Source organism: Bombina bombina, chromosome 1 (assembly GCF_027579735.1).
Source record: "Bombina bombina isolate aBomBom1 chromosome 1, aBomBom1.pri, whole genome shotgun sequence".
Classification (NCBI taxonomy): domain Eukaryota; kingdom Metazoa; phylum Chordata; class Amphibia; order Anura; family Bombinatoridae; genus Bombina; species Bombina bombina.
In genome coordinates, this window is record NC_069499.1 from 1,497,360,164 (window position 1) to 1,497,379,598 (window position 19,435).

The window sequence follows — 19,435 nt, forward strand, 5'->3', positions numbered from 1 at the left end:
TTACCTGCCTTAAAAAACAGGGCGGGCCGTGGACTGATCACACAACAGAAGAAAGGAATTTATCAGGTAAGCATAAATTATGTTTTCTTCTGTTATGTGTGATCAGTCCACGGGTCATCATTACTTCTGGGATACCAATACCAAAGCAAAAGTACACGGATGACGGGAGGGATAGGCAGGCTCATTATACAGAAGGAACCACTGCCTGAAGAACCTTTCTCCCAAAAATAGCCTCCGAAGAAGCAAAAGTGTCAAATTTGTAAAATTTGGAAAAAGTATGAAGCGAAGACCAAGTTGCAGCCTTGCAAATCTGTTCAACAGAGGCCTCATTCTTAAAGGCCCAAGTGGAAGCCACAGCTCTAGTAGAATGAGCTGTAATTCTTTCAGGAGGCTGCTGTCCAGCAGTCTCATAGGCTAAACGAATTATGCTACGAAGCCAGAAGGAGAGAGAAGTAGCCGAAGCCTTATGACCTCTCCTCTGACCAGAGTACACGACAAACAGGGAAGACGTTTGTCGAAAGTCCTTAGTTGCCTGCAAGTAGAACTTGAGGGCACGAACTACATCCAGATTGTGTAGAAGACGTTCCTTCTTTGAAGAAGGATTCGGGCACAGGGAAGGAACCACGATCTCTTGATCAGATGGCCGAGAAACAGCAATATGATCTTAACTACTCCGGTTAAAATCATAGTAAAAACTCTGGTAGATTCTTCTTCAAACTCTGCCAGAGAGGCAATAACACGCTCCGGTGCTATTGTAAAATAACAAACTTTTGATTGAAGTTATAAAAACTAAGTATAATCACCATAGTCCTCTCACACATCCTATCTAGTCGTTGGGTGCAAGAGAATGACTGGGAGTGACGTAGAGGGGAGGAGCTATATGCAGCTCTGCTGGGTGAATCCTCTTGCATTTCCTGTTGGGGAGGAGTTATATCCCAGAAGTAATGATGACCCGTGGACTGATCACACATAACAGAAGAAAGAGAAGTTTTAAAAGACTTATGTATACTAGAAGGAGAAATAACAGACATAGCCTTCTTAATGGATTTAGAAACAAAATCTCTTATGTTATCAGGAACACTCTGAGTATTAGATGTTGACTGAACAGCAACAGGTAATGTAACAGTACTAAAGGAAATTTTATCTGCATTAACAAGTTTGTCATAACATTTAATACAAACAACAGCTGAAGGAACAGATACCAAAAGTGATACACTTAGCTTTGGTAGCTCCAGCACCAGGCAGCGATTTTCCTGAAGTATCTTCTGACTCAGTTGCAACGTGGAACATCTTGTGATATGTAATAGAAAAAACAACATATAAAGCAAAATTGATCAAATTCCTTAAATGACAGTTTCAGGAATGGGAAAAAAATGCCAGTGAACAAGCTTCTAGCAACCAGAAGCAATAAATAATGAGACTTAAATAATGTGGAGACAAAAGTGACGCCCATATTTTTTTAGCGCCAAATAAGACGCCCACATTATTTGGCGCCAAAAATGAGGCCACATCCGGAACGCCGACACTTTTGACGCAAAAGAACGTCAAAATTGACGCAACTTCCGGCGACACGTATGACACCGGAAACAGAAAAAAAATTTTGCGCCAAAAAAGTCCGCGCCAAGAATGACGCAATAAAATGAAGCATTTTCAGCCCCCGCGAGCCTAACAGCCCACAGGGAAAAAGTCAAATTTTTTAAGGTAAGAAAAAATTATTGATTCAAATGCATTATCCCAAATATGAAACTGACTGTCTGAAAATAAGGAATGTTGAACATCCTGAGTCAAGGCAAATAAATGTTTGAATACATATATTTAGAACTTTATAAAAAAGCGCCCAACCATAGCTTAGAGTGTCACAGAAAATAAGACTTACTTACCCCAGGACACTCATCTACATGTTTGGAGAAAGCCAAACCAGTACTGAAACGAAAATTAGCAGAGGTAATGATATATATATATGAGTATATCGTCGATCTGAAAAGGGAGGTAAGAGATGAATCTCTACGACCGATAACAGAGAACCTATGAAATAGACCCCGTAGAAGGAGATCATTGCATTCAAATAGGCAATACTCTCCTCACATCCCTCTGACATTCACTGCACGCTGAGAGGAAAACCGGGCTCCAACCTGCTGCGGAGCGCATATCAACGTAGAATCTAGCACAAACTTACTTCACCACCTCCATAGGAGGCAAAGTTTGTAAAACTGAATTGTGGGTGTGGTGAGGGGTGTATTTATAGGCATTTTAAGGTTTGGGAAACTTTGCCCCTCCTGGTAGGAATGTATATCCCATACGTCACTAGCTCATGGACTCTTGCTAATTACATGAAAGAAATATATATATATTTCAGTGACCATAACAAAGTTTAATGGAACACAGGCACTCTTATAGCAACAAATTGTCTATGGCAGTAATATATGTGGTGCTGCCATCTCTATGCACTTCTGCTTGGCACACTACAGCAAACGCCGCAATATTTTAGACTCAATGGAAAGCAACGGTCAGAAAATCTGGTTTGAAACTTTTTTATAAAAGCAGAATTTCTTCACAAAAATAAAAACGGAGGCTGAAACCAAAGTTTTGAAGTGGTTCATTTCTGTGAATATTTTGAATTTTATAAAAATCATGTGGAAATATCTCCTCTCGTTACAGAAATACTTATATAATATTCTAGATTTTTGCCACTTTTCCCCAAAGCCTAAAATAATGAACTATTTTGCTTTTTACAGAATACGTTTGCAATGAATAAGCACTGGTTTAAACCAGGATTCAGCAGTCTATGTTTTGCCATTTAAAATAATAAGTACAGTACATGTTTTTACTACAGATAACCTTATTTTGCAAAATCTGAGTGTTTTATAAAAAATGTACTGGTTCAGTGCACTAAGCCTGCTGTTATATTTTTGCCCTAGGTTTTGTTTCATTACAAGCATCCCTAGTAACTCACCAACTGAAATTCTCTGCGCCGGTCATAAGCATTCTGTATCCCACTGTCTGCCCATAATGCCTTTATTGACGCCAGGTGTTCTACAAATACTCTAGTCTCCACCATCCCATGGGCTACCATAGCAGACCGCGTGTCAAATGCCATCATCACTTCCCCATGCTTCTGATTTGAAGGATTACCCCATGGAATGTGAAGCTTCTCTCGAGCATCCACAAGAACTCTAATTCCTAAAGGGGAAGAGAGAAAAAATATAATTTGCATCAAGCATTCTGAATTAAAAAGGAGATATTAGCAAGTTTGAGTTTCCACACAAGGCTAGCCATGATCATAGTTCCCAATGGAATAGGGTCCTTAATTCCTCCTGTGACAAATTTTGTCTCGTCTTTTACAAGTATTGAACCAATTGTACCCATTGACAGCGCTGCAGAGGTTATTGGAGCTTAATAAAGTATAATCGTATAAAATGCATTGTTTTGCAGGTGTTAGAAGTTAGCCAATTAGGGAAATATGTAGTAGGGTAAGCCTTGATAAGTCAGCAGTGTGCATTTTAAGTTCTGAGAATTAGAAAATCCAATTTTTAGAACTAAAAATTTCATGAAAGCACTGAAAGTGTTTTACTAAGCATATCTAAACATTTTATATTAAACTTTATATTAAGTTCACCATCTTTTTAAAGGGACAGTAAACAGATTTTTATATATAATGTTTATGCATAATAAAAAGTAAATTTATGCTTACCTGATAAATTGATTTCTTCTATGATACGACAAGTCCATGGATTCATCCTTTACTTGTGGGATATTATCCTCCTGCCAACAGGAAGTGGCAAAGAGCACCACAGCAGAGCTGTCTACATAGCTCCTCCCTTGACTCCACCCCCCAGTCATTCGACCGAAGGTACAGGAAGAAAAAGGAGAAACTAAAAGGTGCAGAGGTGACTGAAGTTTAAAATAAATAAATATATATATATATATATATATATATATATATATATATATATATATATATATATATATATATATATATAAACTTCAGTCACCTCTGCACCTTTTAGTTTCTCCTTTTTCTTCCTGTACCTTCGGTCGAATGACTGGGGGTGGAGTCAAGGGAGGAGCTATGTAGACAGCTCTGCTGTGGTGCTCTTTGCCACTTCCAGGAGGATAATATCCCACAAGTAAAGAATGAATCCGTGGACTCGTCGTATCATAGAAGAAATCAATTTATCAGGTAAGCATAAATTTACTTTTCTTCTATAAGATACGACGAGTCCACGGATTCATCCTTTACAGGCTTTCGAGCCTGGATCAAGGTATCTATGACCGATTCAGAGAATCCCCGCTTAGATAAAATCAAGCGTTCAATCTCCAGGCAGTCAGCCGCAGAGAAACTAGATTTGGATACTGGAAGGGACCTTGAATGAGAAGGTCCTGTCTCAGAGGCAGTGTCCACAGTGGCGCCATGCAGGTGCTATCAAAATTACCAAAGCCCTCTCCTGTTTGATTCTGGCAATCAGACGAGGAAGGAGAGGAAATTGCAGAAACACATAAGCCAGGTTGAACGACCAAGGTACTGCTAGAGCATCTATCAGTGCTGCTTGGGGATCCCTTGATCTGGACCCGTAACAAGGAAGTTTGGCATTCCGAGGAGATGCCATCAGACCCAATTCTGGTGTGCCCCATTGATGAATCAATTGCGCAAACACCTCCGGATGGAGTTCCCACTCCCCCGGATGAAAAGTCTGATGACTTGGAAAAACCGCTTCCCAGTTCTCCACTCCTGGGATATAGATTGCTGATAGATGGCAAGAGTGAGTCTCTGCCCATCGAATTATTTTGGAAACCTCTATCATCGCTAGAGAACTTTGTTCACCCTTGATGATTGATATATGCTACCGTTGTGATATTGTCCGACTGGAATCTTATGAATCTGGCCGAAATCAGCTGAGGCCACACCTGAAGCGCGTTGAATATCTCTCTCAGTTCTAGAATATTTATTGGAAGTAGAGCCTCCTCCCGAGTCCACACATGCTGTGCTTTCAGGGTATTCCAGACTGCACCCCAGCTCAATAGGCTGGCGTCCGTCGTCACGATTACCTGGGACAGATGATCCTGTGACAACCAACAAAGAAGAGAGTCTGTGGTCTCTTGATCCAGATTTATCTGAGGAGATACATTTGCATAATCCCCATTCCACTGTTTGAGCATGCATAGTTGCAGTGGTCTGAGATGCAAGCGAGCAAATGGAACGATGTCCATTGCCGCTACCATTAGTCAAATTACCTCCATACACTGAGCCACTGACGGCCGAGGAATGGAATGAAGTGCTCGGCAGGTGGTTAAAATCTTTGATTTTCTGACCTCCTCAGAAAATTTTTCATTTTCACCGAATTTATCAGAGTTCCCAGGAATGGAACTCTTGTGAGAGGGATAAGTGAACTCTTTTTTACGTTCACCTTCCACCCATGAGATCTTAGAAAATCCAACACGATGTCCGTGTGAGACTTGGCTAGTTGGTAAGTTGACGCCTGAATTAAGATATCGTCCAGATAAGGCGCCACTGCTATGCCCCGCGGCCCTAGAACCGTCAGAAGGGACCCTAGCACCTTTGTGAAAATTCTGGGAGCTGTGGCCACAAACTGGTAATGCTTGTCCAGGAAGGCGAACCTGAGGAACTGGTGATGGTCTTTGTGGATAGGAATGTGAAGATACACATCCTTCAAATCCACAGTGGTCATATATTGACCCTCCTGGATCATTGGTAAAATAGTCCAAATGGTCTCCATCTTGGAGGATGGGACTCTGAGGAATTTGTTTAGGATCTTGAGATCTAAAATTACTCTGAAGGTTCCCTCTTTTTTGGGAACCACGAACAGATTGGATTAAAACCCCTGCCCCTGTTCTGCTGTTGGAACTGGGCAGATTACCCCCATAGTATATAGGTCTTCTACACAGCGTAAGAACGCCTCATTTTGTCTGGTTTACAGACAACCGTGAAAGATGAAATCTCCCCCTTGGAGGAGAATCTTTGAAGTCTAGAAGATACCCCTGAGTCACGATTTCTAAAGCCCAGGAGTCCTGAACGTCTCTTGCCCAGGCCTGAGCAAAGAGAGAAAGTCTACCCCCTACTAGATCCGGTCCCGTCTTGGGAGCAGCAGCGGGCTTCTTGGCCTGTTTACCCTTATTCCAGGTCTGGTTAGGTCTCCAGACTGACTTGGATTGAGCACAATTCCCCTCCTGCTTTGCGGCAGGGAGGAGGTAGAGGGACCACCTTTGAAGTTTTGAAAGGAACGAAAATTATTTTGTTTGGTCCTCATCTTATTTGACTTATCCTGAGGAAGGGCATGGCCTTTTCCTCCAGTGATGTCGGAAATGATCTTTCAGTTCAGGCCGGAATAGGGTCTTACCCTTGAAATAGCTAAAAGCTTAGATTTTGATGACATCAGCAAACCAGGACTTGAGCCATAACGCTCTACGCGCTAAAATGGCAAAACCTGAATTCTTTGCCGCTAATTTAGCCAGTTGAAAAGCGGCATCTGTAATGAAAGAATTAGCTAGCTTGAGAGCCCTAATTCTATCCAGAATATCATCTAATGGGGTCTCAATCTTAAGAGCCTCGAACCAAAAAGCAGCTGCAGTAGTTACAGGAACAATGCATGCTATAGGTTGCAGAAGAAAACCCTGATGAATAAATATTTTCTTTAGAAGACCCTCTAATTTTTTATCCATAGGATCTTTGAAAGCACAACTGTCCTCAATAGGTATAGTTTTACGCTTAGCCAGGGTAGAAAACAGAATTTATGCTTACCTGATAAATTTCTTTCTCCTACGGTGTGTCCGGTCCACGGCTTCATCCTTACTTGTGGGAATATTCTCTTCCCCTACAGGAAATGGCAAAGGGAGCACACAGCAAAAGCTGTCCATATAGTCCCCCCTCTGGCTCCGTAGGAGAAAAATTTATCAGGTAAGCATAAATTCTGTTTTCTCCTACATTGGTGTGTCTGGTCCACGGCTTCATCCTTACTTGTGGGAACCAATACCAAAACTTTAGGACACGGATGAAGGGAGGGAACAAGTCAGGTTACCTAAACGGAAGGCACCACGGCTTGCAAAACCTCTCCCCCAAAAACAGCCTCAGAAGAAGCATAAGTATCGAATTTGTAAAATTTGGCAAAAGTATGCAGAGAAGACCAAGTCGCTGCCTTACAGATCTGATCAACAGAAGCCTCGTTCTTGAAGGCCCATGTGGAAGCCACAGCTCTAGTAGAGTGAGCTGTAATTCATTCAGGAGGCTGCCGTCCGGCAGTCTCATAAGCCAATCGGATGATGCTTTTCAGCCAAAAGGAAAGAGAGGTAGCAGTAGCTTTCTGCCCTCTCCTCTTACCAGAATAAACGACAAACAAAGATGAAGTCTGTCTGAAATCCTTTGTTGCTTCTAAATAGAACTTTAAAGCACGGACTACATCTAAATTGTGTAACAAACGTTCCTTCTTTGAAACTGGATTCGGACACAAAGAAGGAACAACTATTTCCTGGTTAATATTCTTGTTGGAATCAACTTTTGGAAGAAAACCAGGCTTGGTACGCAAAACAACCTTATCTGAATGGAACACCAGATAGGGTGGGTCACACTGCAAAGCAGACAATTCAGAAACTCTTCTAGCAGAAGAAATAGCAACCAAAAACAGAACTTTCCAAGATAGTAACTTAATATCTATGGAATGTAAAGGTTCAAACGGAACCCCTTGAGAAGAACTGAAAGAACTAAGTTTAGACTCCATGGAGGAGTCATGAGTCTGTAGACAGGCTTGATTCTGACTAAGGCCTGTACAAATGCCTGTACATCTGGCACTGCTGCCAGAAGTTTGTGCAACAAACAGACAGAGCAGATATCTGTCCTTTTAGAGAACTCGCTGACAACCCTTTATCCAAACCCTCTTGGAGAAAGGAGAGTATCCTAGGAATTTTAATTTTACTCCAAGAGAATCCCTTGGATTCGCACCAACAGATATATCTTTTCCATATCTTATGGTAAATTTTCCTAGTCACAGGTTTTCTGGCTTGGACCAGAGTATCTATAACTGAATCTGAAAACCCACGCTTAGATAAAATAAAGCGTTCAATTTCCAAGCAGTCAGTTGCAGAGAGACTAGATTTGGATGTTCGAATGGACCTTGTATTAGAAGATCCTGTCTCAAAGGTAGCTTCCATGGTGGAGCCGATGACATATTCACCAGGTCTGCATACCAAGTCCTGCGTGGCCACGCAGGAGCTATCAGAATCACTGAGGCCTTCTCCTGTTTGATCCTGGCTACAAGCCTGGGAAGGAGAGGAAACGGTGGAAACACATAAGCTAGGTTGAACGACCAAGGCACCACCAATGCATCCACTAGTGTCGCCTTGGGATCCCTGGATCTGGACCCGTAGTGAGGAACCTTGAAGTTCTGACGAGACGCCATCAGATCCATGTCTGGAATGCCCCATAGTTGAGTTAACTGGGCAAAGACCTCCGGGTGGAGTTCCCACTCCCCCGGATGGAAAGTCTGACGACTCAAATAATCCGCCTCCCAGTTGTCTACTCCTGGGATGTGAATTGCAGATAAATGGCAGGAGTGATCATCCGCCCATTTGATGATCTTGGATACCTCTCTCATCGCCAAGGAACACTTTGTTCCCCCCTGATGATTAATGTACGCTACAGTCATGTTGTCCGACTGAAATCTTATGAATCTGGCCTTCGCTAGTTGAGGCCAAGCCAGGAGCGCATTGAATATCGCTCTCAGTTCCAGAATGTTTATCGGGAGAAGAGACTCTTTCTGAGACCATAGACCCTGAGCTTTCAGGGAGTCCCAGACCGCGCCCCAGCCTAAAAGACTGGCGTTGGTCATGACAATGACCCACTCTGGTCTGCGGAAACTCATTCCCTGAGACAGGTGATCTTGAGTCAACCACCAACGGAGTGAGTCTCTGGTTAACTGGTCTACTTGAATCTAGGGAGACAAGTCTGCATAATCCCCATTCCACTGTTTGAGCATGCACAGTTGTAATGGTCTTAGATGAATTCAAGCAAAAGGAACCACGTCCATTGCTGCAACCATTAAACCTATTACCTCCATGCACTGAGCTATGGAAGGCTGAGGAATAGATTGAAGAACTTGACAAGCGTTTAGAAGCTTTAACTTTCTGACCTCTGTCAGAAAAATCTTCATTTCTACAGAATCTATTATTGTTCCTAGAAAAGGAACCCTTGTGGACGGGGACAGGGAACTTTTTTCTATGTTCACCTTCCACCAGTGAGACCTGAGAAAAGCTAAAACAATGTCTGTATGAGCCTTTGCTTTGGAAAGGGACGACGCTTGGATTAGAATGTCGTCTAGATAAGGTGCTACAGAAATGCCCCTCGGCCTTAGAACCGCTAGAAGGGACCCTAGCACCTTTGTGAAAATTCTGGGAGCGGTGGCTAAACCGAATGGAAGAGCCACGAACTGGTAATGTTTTTCCAGAAAGGCGAACCTTAGGAACTGATGGTGATCTTTGTGGATAGGAATATGTAGGTACGCATCCTTTATGTCCAAGGTAGTCATATATTGACCCTCCTGGATTGTTGGTAAGATCGTCCGAATGGTTTCCATTTTGAATGATGGAACTCTGAGGAATTTGTTTAGGATTTTTAAATCCAGAATTGGCCTGAACTACAAACAGGCTTGAGTAAAAACCCAGACCTTGTTCCGCTGCTGGAACTGAGTGTATCACTCCCATCTTTAATAGGTCTCCTACGCAATGTAAGAATGCCTGTCTCTTTATCTGGTCTGAAGATAAGCGAGACATGTGGAACCTTCCCCATGGAGGGAGTTCCTTGAACTCTAGAAGATACCCCTGAGAGACTATTTCTAGTGCCCAGGGATCCGGAACATCTCTTGCCCAAGCCTGAGCAAAGAGAGACAGTCTGCCCCCTACTAGATCCGGTCCTGGATCGGGGGCAACCCCTTCATGCTGTCTTGGTAGCAGCAGCAGGCTTCTTGGCCTGTTTACCAATGTTCCAGCCTTGCATTGGTTTCCATGCTGGTTTAGGCTGGGAAGCGTTACCCTCTTGTCTAGAGGCTGCAGAGTTAGGAGACGGTCCGTTCCTGAAATTGCGAAAGGAACGAAAATTAGATTTGTTCTTAGCCTTGAAAGGCCTATCCTGTGGGAGGGCATGGCCCTTTCCCCCAGTGATGTCTGAAATAATCTCCTTCAATTCTGGCCCGAAAAGGGTCTTACCTTTGAAAGGAATATTAAGCAGTTTTGTCTTGGACGACACATCCGCCGACCAAGATTTTAGCCAAAGCGCTCTGCGCGCCACTATTGCAAAACCTGAATTTTTCGCCGCTAATTTAGCCAATTGAAAAGCAGCATCTAAAATAAAGGAATTAGCCAACTTTAGTGCGTGAATTCTGTCCATGACTTCCTCATATGGAGTCTCCTTATGGAGCGAATTTTCTAGTTCCTCGAACCAAAAAGACGCCGCCGTGGTGACAGGAATAATGCACGAAATTGGTTGGAGAAGGAAACCTTGCTGAACAAATATCTTTTTAAGCAACCCTTCCAATTTTTTATCCATAGGATCTTTGAAAGCACAACTGTCCTCAATGGGAATAGTTGTGCGTTTGGCCAACGTAGAAACTGCCCCCTTAACCTTAGGGACACTGTTTGCCATGCGTCCCTTCTGGGGTTGACAATGGGGAACATTTTCTTAAATATAGGAGGTGGGACAAAAGGTATACCTGGCTTCTCCCACTCCTTGGTTACTATGTCCGCCACCCTCTTGGGTATCGGAAAGGCATCAGCGTGCACAGGGACCTCTAGGAATTTGTCCATTTTGCACAATTTCTCTGGAATCACCAAAGAGTCACAATCATCAAGAGTAGTTAGCACCTCCTTAAGCAGGGCGCAGAGATGTTCTAACTTAAATGCCACAATATCAGGTTCTGCCTGCTGAGAAACTTTTCCTGAATCAGAAATTTCTCCCTCAGACAGACCCTCCCTCACTGCCAATTCAGATTGGAGTGAGGGTATAACAGATAAATTATCGTCAGCGCCCACTTGCTCATCCTCTGTATTTAAAACTGAGCAATCACGCTTTCTGGGAAATGCTGGCAGTTTGGATAAAAGATTTGCTATAGAAATATCCATTACTGCAGTTAGTTGCTGCATAGTAACAAGCATTGGCGCGCTAGATGTACTAGGTGTCGCCTGCGCGGGCAAAACTGGTGTTGACACAGAAGGAGAGGATGATGAACTATCCCCACTACCTTCATTTGAAGAATCATCTTGGGCAACCTTATTAAATGTGACAGTACTGTCCTTACTTTGTTTGGACACCATGGCACAATTTGAACATACATTTAAAGGGGGAACCACCTTGACCTCCATACACACAGAACATATGCTATCTGAAGGTATAGACATGTTAGACTTTAGCATGCACTGCTTCCAAAAGTAACTGCGCAACTGAGGCGCGAAAATGAGGCCTCCTCCCTCTGCATACCAGAGTGAAGGGGCCTTCCTGACTAGATTAGGTGTCTAAACAACTGCCAGGCATAATAACGTTCCCAAAAGTGTTTCAGTCACAAAACACTCCAAAAGTCATATAAATATTATATAAATCAATCGATTTAGCCCACAATAGTGTCAACCAGTATAGAGCCCATTTATAAGCCTTCATTCTGTTATGAGTCTAAGAAAATGGCAGTCTTCTAGCATTACTATGTCTTGTTAGAAAAGGAACTAGTCATACCTGGAGCAGAAAAGTCTGCAAACTGTTCCCCCCCAACTGAAGTTCTCTGGTTTCAACAGTCCTGCGTGGGAACAGCAATGGATTTTAGTTACTGTTGCTAAAATCATACTCTTAACAGAACTCCATCACTTTCTGTTGTAGAGTAAATAGTACAAACCGGCACTATTTTAAAATAAACTCTTGATAGAAGAAATAAAACCACAACTAACACCACATACTCTTTACCATCCTCGTGGAGATGCTACTTGTTCAGAGCAGGCAAAGAGAATGACTGGGGGGCGGAGCCAGAGGGGGGGACTATATGGACAGCTTTTGCTGTGTGCTCCCTTTGCCATTTCCTGTAGGGGAAGAGAATATTCCCACAAGTAAGGATGAAGCCGTGGACCGGACACACCAATGTAGGAGAAATAGCTCCCTCCACCTTAGGGACCTTCTGCCACGAATCGTGTCTGATATGGGAAACATTTTCTTAAAAGTAGGAGGGGGTGAGAACGGAATACCTGGTCTATCCCACTACTTAGTAACAATGTCCGAAATCCTCTTAGGGACCGGAAAAACATTAGTGTAAGTAGGAACCTCTAGATATCTATCCATTTTACACAATTTCTCGGGTGGAATCACAATAGGGTCACAATCAACCAGAGTCGCCAAAACCTCCCTGAGCAACAAGCGGAGGTGTTCTAGCTTAAACTTAAAAGCAGTCATATCTGAGTGTTTGAGAGAACATCTTTCCTGAATCAGAAAGCTCTCCCTCAGACAGCAATTCCCTCACCCCCAACTCAGAATATTGTGAGGGTACATCGGAGATGGCTAATAAAGCGTCAGAGGGCTCAGCATTAACTCACACCAGACCTACTGCGCTTCCCCTGCAACCCAGGCAGCTTAGATAAAATCTCTGTGAGGGTAGTAGACATAACTGCGGCCATATCTTGCAGGGTGAAAGAATTAGACATACTAGAAGTACTTGGCGTCGCTTAGAATTAGATGGCATAACCTGATTCTCTTCTGACTGAGAATCATCCTGCGACATACTTTTATCAGCTAAAATATACTCTTTGCAATTTAAGGACCTTTCAGTACATGAGGGACACATTTTAAGTGGGGGTTCCACAATGACTTCTAAACACATGGAACATTGGCTTTCCTCAATGTCAGACATGTCAAACAGGCTAGTAATGACCACAAACAGGCTTGAAAACACTATTTAGTGAAAAAATAATCTTAAAAAAATGGTACTGCGCCTTTAAGAGAAATAAAGCATACAAGTTTTTCAACACTGCTTTAAAACAATCAAATCGTTCCAATTTTATGATATAAGCATCCAAAATATGCAGCTAAGTTTGCCTTACAAGGAAAGGAACACTTAACCCTTACAGGAAAAAAACGGATAATTAATAAACGTTTAAATCAAGAAAAAACAGAATTTATGCTTACCTGATAAATTACTTTCTCTTGCGGTGTATCCAGTCCACGGCTTCATCCTTTACTTGTGGGATATTCTCATTCCCTACAGGAAGTGGCAAAGAGAGCACACAGCAGAGCTGTCCATATAGCTCCCCCTCTAGCTCCACCCCCCAGTCATTCGACCAAAGGTTAGGAAGAAAAAGGAGAAACCATAGGGTGCAGTGGTGACTGTAGTTTAAACAAAAATTTTTATACCCGACTTAAATGCCAGGGCGGGCCGTGGACTGGATACACCGCAAGAGAAAGTAATTTATCAGGTAAGCATAAATTCTGTTTTCTCTTGCAAGGTGTATCCAGTCCACGGATTCATCCTTACTTGTGGGATACCAATACCAAAGCTTTAGGACACGGATGAAGGGAGGGAACAAGACAGGTACCTTAAACAGAAGGCACCACTGCTTGCAAAACCTCTCTCCCAAAAATAGCCTCCAAAGAAGCAAAAGTATCGAGTTTGTAAAATTTGGCAAAAGTATGCAGTGAAGACCAAGTTGCTGCCTTACAAATCTGTTCAACAGAAGCCTCATTTTTGAAAGACCATGTGGAAGCCACTGCTCTGGTAGAATGAGCAGTAATTCTTTCAGGAGGCTGCTGGCCAGCAGTCTCATAGGCCAAACAGATTATGCTTTTCAGCCAAAAGGAAAGAGAGGTAGCAGTCGCTTTCTGACCTCTCCTCTTACCAGAATATATAACAAACAAGGAAGATGTTTGTCTGAAATCCTTAGTTGCTTGTAAATAGAACCTTAAAGCACGAACTACATCAAGATTGTGTAACAGACGTTCCTTTTTTGAAGGATTAGGACACAGAGAAGGAACAACTATTTCCTGGTTAATATTCTTGTTGGAAACAACTTTTGGAAGAAAACCAGGCTTGGTACGCAAAACTACCTTATCTGCGTGGAACACCAGGTAAGGTGAGTCGCACTGTAAGGCAGATAATTCTGAAACTCTTCGAGCAGAAGAGATAGCTACTAAAAACAAAACTTTCCAAGATAACTTAATAGCTATGGAATATAAAGGTTCAAACAGAACCCCTTGAAGAACTGAAAGAACTAGATTTAGACTCCATGGCAGAGCCACAGGTTTATAGACAGGCTTGATTCTGACTAAAGCCTGAGCAAACGCTTGAACGTCTGGTACCTCTGCCAGACGCTTCTGTAAAAGGATAGACAGAGCTGATATTTGTCCTTTTAAGGAACTAGCTGACAAACCTTTCTCCAATCCTTCTTGGAGAAAGGACAATATCCTGGGAATCCTAATCTTACTTTATGAGTAGCCCTTGGATTCACACCAACAAAGATATTTCCGCCATATCTTATGGTAGATTTTCCTGGTGACAGGCTTTCTAGCCTGAATCAGAGTATCTATAACTGACTCAGAGAACCCACGCTTTGATAGAATTAAGCGTTCAATCTCCAAGCAGTCAGACGTAGAGAAACTAAATTTGGATGCTTGAACGGACCCTGTATTAGAAGATCCTGCCTCATTGGCAGTGTCCATGGTGGGACAGATGACATGTCCACTAGGTCTGCATACCAAGTCCTGCGTGGCCACGCAGGCGCTATCAGAATCACCAAAGCCTTCTCCTGCTCGATTCTGGCGACCAGACGTGGGAGGAGAGAAAACGGTGGAAAAACATAAGCCAGATTGAAGGACCAAGGCGCTGCTAGAGCATCTATCAATACCGCCTTGGGGTCCCGGGACCTGAACCCATAGAGAGGAAGTTTGGCGTTCTGACGCCATCAGATCCAATTCTGGAGTGCCCCATAGCCGAGTCAGCTGGGCAAATAATTCCGGGTGGAGTTCCCACTCCCCCGGGTGAAAAGTCTGCCGACTTAGAAAACCCGCCTCCCAGTTGTCTACTCCTGGGATGTGAATTGCTGAGAGATGGCAGTAGTGATCCTCCGCCCACCTGATTATTTTGGTTACTTCCGTCATCGCTAGGGAACTCTTTGTTCCCCCTTGATGATTGACGTAAGCTACAGTCGTGATGTTGTCCGACTGAAATCTGATGAATTTGGCCGCAGCTAGTTGAGGCCATGCCTGAAGAGCGTTGAGTATCGCCCTCAGTTCCAGAATGTTTATCGGGAGAAGCGTTTCTTCCCGAGACCATAAGCCCTGAGCTTTCAGGGAGTCCCAGACCGCACCCCAGCCTAACAGACTGGCGTCGGTCGTTACAATGACCCACTCTGGCCTGCGGAAACATATTCCCTGAGACAGGTGGTCCTGAGACAACCACCAGAGAAGAGAATCTCTGATCTCCTGGACCAACTGAATTTGAGGAGACAAATCTGCATAATCCCCATTCCACTGTTTGAGCATGCATAGTCGCAGTGGTCTGAGGTGTATCCGAGCAAAAGAGACTATGTCCATTGCCGTTACCATTAATCAGACTGCCTCCATGCAATGAGCTACAGATGGCCGAGGAATGGAATGAACTCGGCAAGTAGCTAAAAGTTTCAACTTTCTGACCTCCGTCAGAAATATTTTCATTTCTACTGAATCTATTAGTGTTCCTAGGAAGGGAACCCTTGTAAATGGGGACAGAGAACTCTTTTTGACGTTCACATTCCACCCCGTGAGACCTCAGAAAGGCCAATACAATCTCCGTGTGAGCCTTGGCTCTGTGAAAGGACGGCGCCTGAATGAAGATGTCGTCCAGATAAGGCGCCACTGCTATGCCCCGCAGTCTTAGAACTGCCAGAAGGGACCCTAGCACCTTTGTGAAAATTCTGGGAGAAGTGGCTAAACCGAATGGAAGAGCCACGAACTGGTAATGCTCGTCTAGGAAAGCGAACCTGAGGAACTGATGATGATGATCTTTGTGGATAGGGATATGCAGGTAGGCATCCTTTAGATCCACGGGAGTCATATATTGACCTTCCTGGATCATAGGTAAGATTGTCCGAATGGTCTCCATCTTGAATGATCCAGGATTGGTCTGAAAGTTCCTTCTTTTTTGGGAACCACAAACAGGTTTGAGTAAAAACCCAGACCTTGTTCTGCAATTGGAACTGGGTATATCACTCCCATCGTATGTAGATCTTCTACACAGCGTAAGAACGCCTCTTTCTTTGTCTGGTCTGTAGACAAGGGGACACATTTTAAGGGGAGTCCTTGAATTCTAGAAGATATCCCTGGGAAACAATCTCTAATGCCCAGGGATCGTGAACATCTCTTGCCCAGGCCTGAGCGAAGAGAGAGAGACTGCCCCCTACTAGGTCCGGTCCCGGATCGGGGGCTACCCCTTCATGCTGTCTTGGTAGCAGCTGCAGGCTTTTTGGCCTGTTTACCCTTGTTCCAGCCCTGGTAAGGCTTCCAGGTTGCCTTGGGCTGTGAAGCGTTACCCTCTTGCTTTGTAGCTGTAGAGGCTGAAGCCGGACCGCTCCTGAAGTTACGAAAGGAACGAAAATTAGCTTTGTTTCTAGCCTTAAAGGGCTTGTCCTGAGGGAGATGGCTCTTTCCCCCGGTGATTTCTGAAATAATCTTTCAATTCTGTCCCGAAAAGGGTCTTTCCCTTGAAAGGGATATTTAATAATTTGGATTTTGACGACACATCGGCCGACCATGACTTGAGCCAAAGCGCTCTGTGCGCCATAATGGCGAAACCTGAATATTTGGCCGCTAACTTAGCTAATTGCAAGGCGGCGTCTGTGATAAAAGAATTAGCCAGCTTTAGAGCCTTAATTCTATCCATAATTTCGTCATATGAGGTCTCCGTCTGGAGCGACTCCTCCAGCGCCTCAAACCAGAAAGCCGCTGCAGTAGTTACAGGAAAAATGCAGGCAATAGGTTGGAGAAGGAAACCTTGTTGAACAAAAATTTTCTTAAGTAAACCTAATTTTTTATCCATAGGATCTTTAAAAGCACAACTGTCTTCAATTGGTATGGTTGTGCGCTTAGCAAATGAAGAAACAGCCCCCTCTACCTTAGGAACCGTCTGCCACGAGTCCCGCCTGGGATCAGTTATGGGGAACATTTTCTTAAAAATAGGGGGGAACAAAAGGGACACCTGGTCTATCCCACTCCCTAGTAACAATATCCACAACCCTTTTAGGGATCGGAAACGCATCAGTGTATACAGGGACCTCTTGTCCATTTTACACAATTTCTCTGGGACCAACATAGGGTCACAATCATCCAGAGTGGCCAATACCTCCCTGAGCAATACGTGGAGGTGTTCCAGCTTAAATTTAAACGCTAATGAATCTGACTCTGCCTGATGAGAAACCTTTCCTGAGTCGGAAATTTCTCCCTCAGACATCAAATCCCTCACCCCCACTTCGGAGTGTTGTGAGGGTACATCAGATAAGGCTACCAAAGCTTCAGACTGCTCATAATCTGTTCTTAAATCAGAGCTATCGCGCTTTGCAGGAAAAACTGGCAGTTTGGATAGAAAGGCCGCAAGGAAATTATCCATAACTGTCGCTAGTTGTTGCAATGTAACAGGGGCAGACGCACTAGAGGTACTAGGCATCGCTTGAGCTGGCGTAACTGGTTGTGACACATGGGGAGAGGTAGGCGGACTATCCTCATAACCTTCAGTCTGAGAATCATCTAGGGCCACACTTTTAAGTGCAACAATATGATCTTTAAAGTGTATAGACATATTAGTGCAACTGGGACACATTCTGAGAGGGGGTTCCACCATGGCTTCTAAACACATTGAACAAGGATTTTCCTTAGTGTCAGGCATGTTTAACAGACTAGTAGCATACACAAGCAGGCTTGGAAGACACTTTAATCAAATAAACAATTTGAAAAAAACGTTACTGTGCCTTTAAGAAATAAAGAGCACACAATTTTACAAAACAGTGAAAAATGCACCAATCCTTTGAAATTTTCACAGTATGTACCTAAGGCTTTAATATGATTGCACAGCAAGTTTCAGAACGATTAACCCCTTAATGCCCAAACCGGAGCAGCCTAAAGCCAACAACCTATTAACTACAGCACCTTGCCACAGCTTACTGCTGTGGCCCTACCTGCCCTTAGGGATCAGTTTTGGGGAAATAAAGGTTCTTCTAGGCCCTCAATCAGCAGCTGGACCCTCCATGTGAAGCAGCATGAAACAGCCTTTCAATTCTAACTGCGCATCTGAGGCGCAAAGTTAGGCCCCTCCCACTCCGGAGTTGTGAGGCCTACAAAAATCACTTCTAAGTGACTAAATTTATGCCATGTGGATAATAACCCCAGTAAAACACTCCAAAGTGCTTAAAAAGGTGTCTCCAACTTAGAAGCTGGCTTTGCTTTTCTAGAAGGCTTGGATTTATTCCAGACTGGAGATGGTTTCCAAACTGAAACTGCTCCCGAGGATGAAGGATCAGGCTTTTGTTCTTTGTTGAAACGAAAGGAACGAAAACGATTATTAGCCCTGTTTTTACCCTTAGATTTTTTATCCTGTGGTAAAAAAGTTCCTTTCCCACCAGTAACAGTTGAGATAATAGAATCCAACTGAGAACCAAATAATTTATTACCCTGGAAAGAAAGGGAAAGTAGAGTCGATTTAGAAGACATATCAGCATTCCAAGTTTTAAGCCATAAAGCTCTTCTAGCTAAAATAGCTAGAGACATAAACCTGACATCAACTCTGATAATATCAAAAATGGCATCACAGATAAAATTATTAGCATGTTGAAGAAGAATAATAATGTTCCGAGAATCATGATCTCTTACTTGTTGCGCTAAAGTTTCCAACCAAAAGGTTGAAGCTGCAGCAACATCCGCCAAAGATATAGCAGGTCTAAGAAGATTACCTGAACACAAATAAGCTTTTCTTAGAAAGGATTCAATTTTCCTATCTAAAGGATCCTTAAAGGAAGTACCATCTGCCGTAGGAATAGTAGTACGTTTAGCAAGGGTAGAGAGAGCCCCATCAACTTTAGGGATTTTGTCCCAAAACTCTAATCTGTCAGACGGCACAGGATATAATTGCTTAAAACGTTTAGAAGGAGCAAATGAATTACCCAAATTATTCCATTTCCTGGAAATTACTTCAGAAATAGAACCAGGAACAGGAAAAACTTCTGGAATAACTACAGGAGATTTAAAGACCTTGTCTAAACGTTTAGATTTAGTATCAAGAGGACCAGAATCCTCAATTTCTAATGCAATTAGGACTTCTTTAAGTAAAGAACGAATAAATTCCATTTTAAATAAATATGAAGATTTATCAGCATCAACCTCTGAGACAGAATCCTCTGAACCAGAAGAATCATTAGAATCAGAATGATGATGTTCATTTAAAAA

The 19,435-nt window shown here is 43.1% G+C and overlaps 1 protein-coding gene across 1 annotated transcript in view; it reads right to left on the reverse strand.

Moving 5' to 3' along the window:
- The window catches only part of GNA13 (G protein subunit alpha 13), a 203,326-nt gene that overhangs the window by 122,821 nt on the left and 61,070 nt on the right, over nt 1-19,435 (reverse strand). The window contains exon 2 of the mRNA XM_053707755.1: nt 2,954-3,180. Coding sequence (XP_053563730.1) covers nt 2,954-3,180 — 227 coding nt within the window. The remainder of the gene's footprint in view (nt 1-2,953; nt 3,181-19,435) is intronic.